The sequence below is a fragment of the Delphinapterus leucas genome, chromosome 4 (genome assembly GCF_059928025.1).
Source record: "Delphinapterus leucas isolate spDelLeu-1000000601 "Yukka" chromosome 4, BTC_Dleu_Yukka2, whole genome shotgun sequence".
NCBI lineage: Eukaryota > Metazoa > Chordata > Mammalia > Artiodactyla > Monodontidae > Delphinapterus > Delphinapterus leucas.
In genome coordinates this window covers 83223070-83232841 of record NC_143132.1, presented here as the reverse complement: position 1 = coordinate 83232841, position 9772 = coordinate 83223070, and the positions used below count along the sequence as shown (strand labels likewise).

The 9772-nt window shown below is 48.1% G+C and overlaps 1 protein-coding gene across 1 annotated transcript; it reads left to right on the top strand.

The window, feature by feature from the left end:
• The first annotated feature begins 220 nt into the window (after positions 1 to 220).
• EIF2B5 (eukaryotic translation initiation factor 2B subunit epsilon) lies at positions 221 to 9298 on the top strand. Its single transcript, XM_022570947.3, has 16 exons — positions 221 to 445; positions 1560 to 1684; positions 2521 to 2706; positions 2798 to 2975; positions 3475 to 3555; positions 3831 to 3908; positions 4432 to 4744; positions 5625 to 5770; positions 5999 to 6140; positions 6266 to 6367; positions 6549 to 6656; positions 6793 to 6883; positions 7188 to 7311; positions 8028 to 8153; positions 8586 to 8696; positions 8872 to 9298. Exons 1-16 carry the CDS (start codon positions 236 to 238, stop codon positions 8929 to 8931), a joined length of 2181 nt encoding a protein of 726 aa, XP_022426655.1. The 5' UTR covers positions 221 to 235; the 3' UTR covers positions 8932 to 9298.
• The last annotated feature ends 474 nt before the right edge of the window (positions 9299 to 9772 follow it).

The window sequence follows — 9772 nt, the reverse complement described above, 5'->3', positions numbered from 1 at the left end:
GACCCCAACCCCGGGCGCCTCAACATGCGGCCACCAGCGCCGCAGGGCCCCAGGCCGTGCTCCTTGCTGCTCAGCCTTCAGGCAGGGCTAGGGGAGACGCATGCGCATTCCTTTCTCCTCAGCTCCTCCCGTCCTCCCTTCGCTAGTGCTTCGCATTTCGAGTGCTGGATCTTTTTGTCCCCTACTGCGTGCCGTGTCAGTTTCCGAGCGGAAGTGGTGACTGTGAGAGAAGAAGATGGCGGCCTCTGTGGTGGCGCCGCCTGGTGTGGTGGTCGGTCGGCCCAACAAGCGCAGCGGCAGCGGGCCGGCAGGCGGTGGCAGCGGCGGCGGCGGCGGTGGAGCAGCCAGAGGGGCGGAGGAGGAACAGCCGCCGCCCCTACAAGCAGTTCTGGTGGCCGACAGCTTCAACCGCCGCTTCTTCCCCATCTCCAAGGACCAGCCTCGGGTGAGCGGCGCGCGCGAAAGCTGCCAGAGGGTCCGGAGGTGGCGGAGCTAGACCAAGTTATCTTTTCGGCTGCCTAGTGAGGCGCGCTCTGGAAGGACTTGTGTCCACTGTCTTTCCCAGAAATCGGGTTTATCTGGTTAGGAGGAAGGCGGAGAGACCGTCTAAAGCCCTGACGATTGCCTGACCAATTGAGTGGCAGGCAGATTTGGGCACTCGTAATGCTGTCCACCTCAGGTTTGGGAGGCCTGCAGGGGCTAATGAAGAAGCAGTGCTTGTGAGAAGCCTTCACATGGGGATTCAGTGCCTCAGGAGGAGGCTGCGCCGCACTTATGTAGAGGAAAGAAAAATCCTTAGGTGAAAGGGACTGTCACCTCCTTTTACCTCCAAAAGGGAGGTCATGTGCCTAAAAAAAGAGCAGGCTGGTCTGATTCCATAGTACCAGCTGTTTTGGATCTCTTATAGTGTGCTTTTTTTCTTTTCAGGTTTTAGTGACAGCTAGTGCTATCTGTCAAAAGGAGAACAGAACAGGTTCAGTGGCTGGTTGCCCGCGTCCCCAGTATTGTCTAGACACTGGGGAACTGGACTGAGCTAGTCCTAGGGATTGCTGGGTCATTCAGCAGTCCCCAGTTCAAAGAAAAGGACTTGCATTCAGTTCAGGAAAAACCTCTTTGACTCACCACTCCCTGTAAATAGTCTAATGGCTGTTTATTTTGTACAGTTGATTGGGATGGCTAGCCCCTGACTCTTAGAAAGGGATCAAGGAAGGAAATTTTATGGGAAAAAAAGCATTAGTGGTACTTAAGCTTCTGGAGATGTAATTGATTTCTATATTATCCTTTGTCAGGGATAGTTTGCTGTTCTATACCAGCTCTGTGTCTGATGCTAAGCAAGTAGATTCCATGCCTACTATATCCCAATTGCAACCCATTAGACTCTGATGTTTAGAGTATGCCATGAACATCAAAGGCAGCAGCCTGATTAGTTTTAAATAGGAAAGATAAAGTAAAAACTAGTGTTTGAAAATACTGATAGAGGAGTGAAAATTGTGGTTGAAATGGGGAAAAGAATGATACTCAGAGGACCCTCATGACTTTTTTTCATCTCCTACCCTCAGGTCCTCTTGCCCCTGGCCAATGTGGCGCTAATTGACTACACTCTGGAATTTCTGACTGCCACAGGTGTACAGGAAACCTTTGTCTTTTGTTGCTGGAAGGCTGCCCAAATCAAGGAACATTTATTGTAAGGCTCTGCAACTTTTCTTTCCATGTTTCACCATTTTTTCCCAGTTTCCTTAGGATGGATATAACTAAATAAGAGGAGATTATGAGGGAGAAAAATTTGTCTGTTTGGATCCCATCATAAGGTCTAACGGCATTCTCTTCACTTAGGAGGTGAGCAGCTGAAGCCGTGACAAACATTAAAGAATAGCATTTGGATTTTTTCTGAATCTCACAAAGTGTGTACCCAATGGGTTTTGCTTTTTATTTAGTGGCTCCCATATGCAAGTTACAAGAGTAATATCTTTGTTTTTCCACTGAGCTTCTAAATATTGACTCTTCCTCATTTTTGTATTGCTGGTGCCTAGCTTAGTACCACGCACATAGTAAACACTTAACAAATGTTTAGCGAAGTGTTTTTGAAAAAGAGTGAATCTCAGGATTTATGGAAGCTTAGGAAATAAGGACTAGGATGTTAGCATGGTCTCCATCAAACAGCTCCTAAATTTGGTATGAGGTTTAGAAGGAGAAAAGTGGCATGAAATGTGTGTTCCCAGGATACTTTGTATAACCTAAGTCTCAGCGGGATTTTTAGTTCAAATCCATGTTTAGGGACAGGGGTCAGGGTATGGAGAGGAAATAGCCATGTTTCTCTAACCCATAAAACAAGACTAGTGACAGACTATGCTGAAACCATTAATTATAGTTCATAAACCTCTTTGAAGTCAAAGATGCTGACAGGAACCCAGAAAAAGCCATAGCAAAGGAGTGTGAATGTTGAGTGGGGAGAAAAAATAGGGAAGCTCTGCATGATGTTTATGCTTGGTTTACTCATCCCCCTCACCTCCCTTCCTTTAGGAAATCCAAGTGGTGCCGCCCTACATCCCTCAACGTGGTTCGAATAATTACATCAGAGCTATATAGATCACTGGGGGATATTCTCCGTGATGTTGATGCTAAGGCCTTGGTGCGCTCTGACTTCCTTCTGGTGTATGGGGATGTCATCTCAAACATCAATATTACCAGAGCCCTGGAAGAACACAGGTCAGGATGGGAAAACGGTAGAGATGAGGTTTGGGACCAGCAGAGCCCTAAGACTGCTTTTTTGCAACTCTCTCCCTCCTATCGTTTACAGGTTAAGGCGGAAGCTGGAAAAAAATGTGTCTGTGATGACGATGATCTTCAAGGAGTCATCCCCCAGCCACCCAACTCGTTGCCATGAGGACAATGTGGTAGTGGCTGTGGATAGTGCCACAAACCGGGTGCTCCATTTCCAGAAGACCCAAGGCCTCCGACGTTTTTCTTTTCCTCTGGTGTGTGGGTATCTGGGGTCCTTGAGGTGGGAAAGTGACAGGCTTCAGCAGGAGAGATGAGTTAAAGTCCTTGTAGGGACTTCCCTGGTGGCACAGTGGTTAAGAATCCACCTGCCAATGCAGGGGACACGGGTTTGAGCCCTGGTCCAGGAAGATCCCACATGTCATGGAGCAACTAAGCCCGTGCACCACAACTACTGAGCCTGCACTCTAGAGCCCATGAGCCACAACTACTGAGCCTGCGCTCTAGAGCCCGTGAGCCACAACTACTGAGCCCACGCGCTGCAACTACTGAAGCCCGCACACCTAGAGCCCGTGCTCCACAACAAGAGAAGCCACCACAATGAGAAGCCCGTGCACCGCAACAAAGAGTAGCCCCTGCTCGCCACAAGAGAAAGCCCGCACGCAGCAATGAAGACCCAACTCAGCCAAAAAGAAAATAAATAAATTTATTAAAAAATAATAGTAATAATAAAGTCCTTGTAACTTCTCCCCACAGAGCTTGTTCCAGGGCAGTGGAGATGGAGTGGAGATTCGCTATGATTTACTTGATTGTCATATCAGCATCTGCTCTCCTCAGGTGAGCTCCTCAGGGCCAAGGCTGCACATCTAAAGAGTAGAACTCTGAGGGTTTATTATCACCCCCTTAAAAGGCCAGGGTATATTTCTTCTCCTTCATTCTCTTATCTACAGCAAATAGGTGCTATCATCTTGACCCCAGTATCTTATTGGCAGACTTTTTTGGGATTCTGGCCCATATCCTGCTGTCATAGTGTCTGATAGGTCTCTGGGGGGCTTGTGTTTGCTTCCAGAGAATAGTGCTTAACCTTGGCCCCCTCTGACTTCCCCACACAGGTGGCTCAACTCTTTACAGACAACTTCGACTACCAAACTCGAGATGACTTTGTGCGAGGCCTGTTAGTAAATGAGGAGGTAAGAAAAGGCTCCCAATGCCTCGTTAGAAGAAGGCTGTGATTTTATCTCAATGCTGATAAATTTGGTCCCCCTTTTTTTTCTCTCTCCATTTGCTTTTTTATTCTGCCCATTTTTAGGGCACAGTAGACCCTACTGACACACAAAAGCAAAAGATTCATTTGTGGTTTTTGGCAGATCCCCAATACCATCTGACCACCAGTGACATGCTAAAAACATCTCAAGATCAACAGATTAATTGCTAAAAACATGAACATCCACCATTACACATAATGTGAAAGTTTGTTTTCCCTTGGGCAGGGTTGGGGGAGTTTTGGTCCCCTTTTATGTTTTATTAAACCTTAGGAGAAAGGAAAAGAGCTGGAGAGGAGAGGGAAGCAGTATACAGAGAAAAGTCTCAGGCCACTTGGCTGTGACATTGAGAGGCAGTAGGAAACTTAAGAAAGTTAGAATAGAATTATACCTGGGATGTTCTTTCTCTCTTGCTTGCTTGGGTGACCTCTCTTTTTTTCTCCTCATTCAGATCTTAGGAAACCAGATCCACATGCATGTGACAACTAAGGAATATGGTGCCCGGGTCTCCAACCTACACATGTATGCTGCTATCTGCGCTGATGTCATCCGCCGATGGGTCTACCCTCTCACCCCAGAGGCGAACTTCACTGACAGCACAACCCAAAGCTGCACTCACTCCCGACACAACATCTACCGAGGGCCTGAGGTCAGCCTGGGTCATGGCAGCGTACTGGAGGAAAATGTGCTCCTGGGTTCTGGCACTGTCATTGGCAGCAATTGCTCCATCACCAACAGTGTCATTGGCCCCGGCTGTCACATTGGTGAGTACAGGTGGGGAGGTCAAGCTGGCCATCCTAGGAGCAGGAACCTGGGGGAACCCATGTCTCCAGAAAAGGATACAGAGGGATAGTCCCAGAGAATAAGGAACTAGAGTGGCCGCCTTAATAAAGGAAGAAATAGGGATGTAAAAACAGTGATACTTTAATTTGTGGCCTGTGAGCCTGTTATTGGGTGACTCTTCACATTTCAGGGTACCCTATATTCACATTCAGGACCAACTGGATAATTAACATGCAATAATAACATCTGTTTAGTGCATTGCAGTTTACAAAGGGCTTCTGCATACATTATTAAAAACCTTGTAAGGTAGGTATTATTTATAGATAAGTTTATAGATAAACAAAAAAGCTGTAAGGTTGTCTCACCCAAGGTCATAGCTAATAAGAGGCAGTGCTGGGACTTGAATCTGAGTGTTCTGATTTTAAGTCCAGTGTACTTTCTACTCTTAGTAACTTGCTTTGGTTACAAGAAAGTGATGCTTGTAATGGAACCACCCCTTTAAAAGAACAACAATAAGATTCTAATTCTAAAATGTACAAGAAGAGGTGGAATAATTTGGTTCTACTTTTAGGCATGGATTTAATTCTAATAAGGTTCTTGAGCTCAAGGAGCCCCCAGAAATCTTAAGGGTTCTCAGGTTCTTAAGTCCAGTATATAGTCTGTAATTGTTGTAAACCTGGTGGAGGGTAGTCAGGCGTCTGTGGCCCAAGCTTAGGGAGAGGGTATTCCTGGTGAATTGGGGATGGAGTAGCAGAGCTGGGTGGGAGCTGTGCTGATGTCAGTCAGCCCCATTCTCCACAAACGGCCCTGGTCTGGAATTAGGGCCCTGGGTGACCAGGAATCCTTCCTGTCCTGAGCCAGGTGATAATGTGGTGCTGGACGAGGCCTTCCTATGGCAGGGCGTCCGAGTGGCTGCTGGAGCACAGATCCGTCAGTCTGTGCTCTGTGACAATGCTGAGGTCAAGGAAAAAGTTATCCTGAAGCCACGCTGTGTCCTCACTTCCCAGGTAAGACCTGTTCGACACTGCACATAGGCCCCAAGTTGAGTGGTGGTTATGCTGAGCCAGAAAGGGGCCTTAAGTCCACCCAGTCCACCCTGAATTGAGAGTCCCAATCCAGTGGTTTCATTTACCTTCTACTTGGCTTGGTAAATAAAAGTCACTCTGATTTTCAGGATGTACTTTTCCCCAACACGCTAATCAGCCTGTGCCACCCACTCCTTTTTTCTCCTCCAGGTGGTGGTAGGCCCAGGCATCACGCTGCCTGAGGGCTCGGTGATCTCTCTGCACCCTCCCGATGCCGAAGATGATGAGGAGGGTGGTCAGTTCAGTGATGATTCTGGGGCTGACCAAGAAAAGGAGAAGGTGAAGCTGAAAGGTGTGAGGCTCAGCAGGTGTGGGGCATCTATCTGTGTGTCTCTCTGCCCCATAGAAAAACCAAGGTTCCCCCTAAGGGGTTGGTGCTTCTACTGGGCCTTTGCTAAAGATCCGTGCCTTTTCCAGGTTACAATCCAGCAGAAGTCGGAGTTGCAGGCCAGGGCTACCTCTGGAAAACAGCAGACATGAACATGGAGGAAGAGGAGGAACTACAGCAGAATCTGTGGGGTGAGCTAAGCCTTATTCCTGCCACCCACCCTCTAAATCAGATTATTTTGAGGGAAATTGAACTCTTCAGAATCAGACTACTTGTTCATTACTTTATTTATGCAGACTGAGCGGATATATTGCTCTCTGTCAATGGCTCTTTCAGTATTTTTCTCTTTTCTCACCCTTTATGGATTCTCAGGACTCAAAATCAACATGGAAGAAGAGAGCGAAACTGAAAGTGAGCGAAGTATGGATTCTGAAGAGCTAGATAGCCGGGCAGGCTCCCCGCAGATGGATGACATCAAAGGTAAGTGGCCAGGGGAGCAGTGTCTGGGACAAAAGAGGAAAGCCTCCAGTTTGGTTGGGCATAAAGTCAGAACTGGATGACTTAAAGCATCCTGGAGTGATATTGGCCCATGAACTTACTCTTGCTTTGATTTTAGTGTTCCAGAATGAAGTCCTGGGAACTCTACAGCGGGGCAAGGAGGAGAACATTTCTTGTGACAATCTAGTCCTAGAGATCAACTCTCTCAAGTAAGAGCAGCTCCTCCTTATTCTCATCTCCTCGGGGTAATCCAAGGCAGGTGTAGGTTCTCTCCTACTTCTTCTCCAAATAGGAACCTGTTCCCTCGACATCCCAACTGGACAAGGCCGGTAGCATTTGGAGCAAGGAGAACATTATGTTTTTGCCTCAGCATAGACTTCCTCCTTCCAAAACCCTCTCTTTCCATGTTGTTCCATCTGACTTTCTCTCCCCCAGTGTCCTGCCAAAGTCATAGTCCTACAGTATGCTGAAAGGGCCAGTGAAGGCCCTGGTGTCACCCCAGTCTCCCCACAGGTACGCCTACAACATAAGCCTGAAGGAGGTGATGCAGGTGCTGAGCCATGTGGTCCTGGAGTTCCCCCTGCAACACGCGGATTCCCCACTCGACCCAAACCGCTACTGTGCCCTGCTGATTCCCGTAAGCAAAGATTGGGGCTGGGTACAAGGGGTTGGGTGGAGACAGGTATACATCCTTACTGGGCTTGACTTTAAAGGAAATCAGGAGTAGAAGGTCTTGTGAGATATATGTTACTTGTGGTTCCTTTCTCCTTGCCTCTGGACACAGATTAGGCTCTAGAGCAGGTTTGGCTGGTCCAGGGGAGTCAAGTTAGGTTCAATACTGAGTGGCCTTTGAGATTCCAGTATTCAGACAGTACTAGACCCCAAAGGTATACCCAGAATAGACCTGGACTGTCACATTGTCTGACTGAAAATGATTTGACCCAGAATGAGGTGAACCTTTAGGCTGGAAACAGGTATTCTGAGGGAGCCTGCAGCATCTGACCCCCTTCACCTTCCCTAGGAAATTTCTTTTTCCCCAGTCCTGACTGCCAGCACTCCCAAGTCCCTCTGACATAATTCCACAGGACCTGTATCATCTCCCTCTTGTCTTTTTTTTTTTTTTTTTTAATTTTTAAATTTTTGACCTTGCCATGTGACTTGCTGGATCTCAGTTCCCCAGCCAGGGATTGAACCTGGGCCATGGCAGTGAAAGTGCCGAAATCTAACCACTAGACTACCAGGGAACTCCCCATCTTGTCTTGAAAGACCCATGTTATCAATATTGATTTTCTTTGCTGTCCAGGTGTAGGTGCATGCTCAGGAATATATTGCAACTTCTCCTTTCTTCCACAGTTGCTCAAGACCTGGAGCCCTGTTTTTAGGAACTACATAAAGCGTGCAGCTGATCATTTGGAAGCATTGGCAGCCATTGAGGACTTCTTCCTGGAGCATGAAGCCCTTAGTACTTCCATGGCCAAGGTGAATACCACGTCAAGCCCCACAGTCCTGCATTTACTTTGAAACAGGCCTTGGTGACCTCCGTGGAGACACAAAATAGACTGACATGAATCCGTATGGAGTTTGGTTAACAGCTTCATCCACCCCTAGTGTTGTGCTTATTGCTGGGATAGTACAGCTTGGAGCCAAACTAGTAAGGCAACCATTTGGAGGTTACCCTGGGAATGTGCAAAGCACTACCCAGCAATAGTTCCAGAAGTCAAACCTGTCCCAGTATCAGAGTGAAGAGCTCATTCTTACCTGTTTTGGAGGAGGCTGCTCCGTGTGTAGAAGGAGGCTGAGGGCCTGGTAGAGAGGCACTAGATCTTGCCTCCTCTTCCTCTGTTATCCATTATGTCTCGCTGAACCCTGCAAGGCCCCTGAGATCTCATCTCCTCTGCTGGCCTTCTGCAGGTACTGATGGCTTTCTACCAGCTGGAGATCCTGGCTGAGGAAACAATCCTGAGCTGGTTCAGCCAAAGGGATACAACTGACAAGGGCCGGCAGTTGCGCAAGAACCAGCAGGTAAGTCAGGCTGCCTTCCTGTCACTGCAGTGGTTGCCTGGCTCCCTGGCTCCTGGCCTTAGACTCCAGGTGGTTGGTCCCTGGGACTCTGGTTGTTAGAGCTGTTTATCTGCTAAGGAGAAAAGGAGGGTTATGTGCCCCTCCCTCAGTAGCTCTCCACTCTGCTTCCTTACAGCTGCAGAGGTTCATCCAGTGGCTAAAAGAGGCAGAAGAGGAGTCATCTGAAGATGACTGAAGTCGCACTACCTGCTCCTGTGGGTGTGGTTGATTGCCCTCCTGGTTTCTGGGCCAGGGCAAGTGAGAGGCTAGTTGCAGAAGGATGAGTGACCACCATCTGAGCTGAGACTTAAAGGAGCAGAGGCTGGAGCTACAGTATTCTTCCCACCGCCAGCAGCCATGTGCCTCCCATCATGACTGGGGAGTTGAGATGAGGGAAGTTGGGCTGGATGACAACTCTGCCTAAGGAGGAGCTAGGCAGGCCCTGCAGTTAGAGGAAGGCCAGAGGAACAGCTTTGTGCTCTGGTTTCCCTCAGGGAACAGCAGAGAGCAGTTGGCCCTCTCTGTTGCTTGTATTTGTTAATATTAAAAAACAGAGAGGTATATTTGGTTTCTCTCCAACTCTGACTGATCAGCAGTTGAAGGAGGTCAACAAAGAGTTCTCAACCTCTGATGTGGTAGCCTTTCTTAACACCTGGTGGAGAGGGAGAAGAGGGGTGTTATGGCCACTAGGTGGGACTGTGGTGCCTCGCTAGTTGACCATTGCCATGGCCATGGTGGTAGAGGGCCTAGATTCTTTTCCAGACTTTGTGGGCCAATTTGTGGTCCTGGAGTGGTGTGCCTGAACCTAGTTCTGTAGAGAGTCCTAGTCCGAACACTTTTCTGTCAGAGGGTGATGATGCCAAGCATATGTAAAGTCCATTAACCACTGCCAGTCTGTCACATGCTCTGTCCATTTGATCCAGTACTACTGTCAGAGAAGCTGGGCTACTTTTCATCTTATAGATAAGGGAATTTGCTCAGGGTCTCATGACTCTTGAGGAGTAAAGCTAAGGACTTGAGCCTCATAATCCAGAATT

Excerpts from the sequence above, each read along its gene's own strand:
- EIF2B5 (XM_022570947.3), top strand. The coding sequence starts at position 236 with ATGGCGGCCTCTGTGGTGGCGCCGCCTGGTGTGGTGGTCGGTCGGCCC. Across the intron at positions 2,707-2,797 it reads AGAGCCCTGGAAGAACACAG|GTTAAGGCGGAAGCTGGAAA; the intron begins GTCAGGATGGGA and ends TATCGTTTACAG. Across the intron at positions 3,909-4,431 it reads GCCTGTTAGTAAATGAGGAG|ATCTTAGGAAACCAGATCCA; the intron begins GTAAGAAAAGGC and ends CTCCTCATTCAG.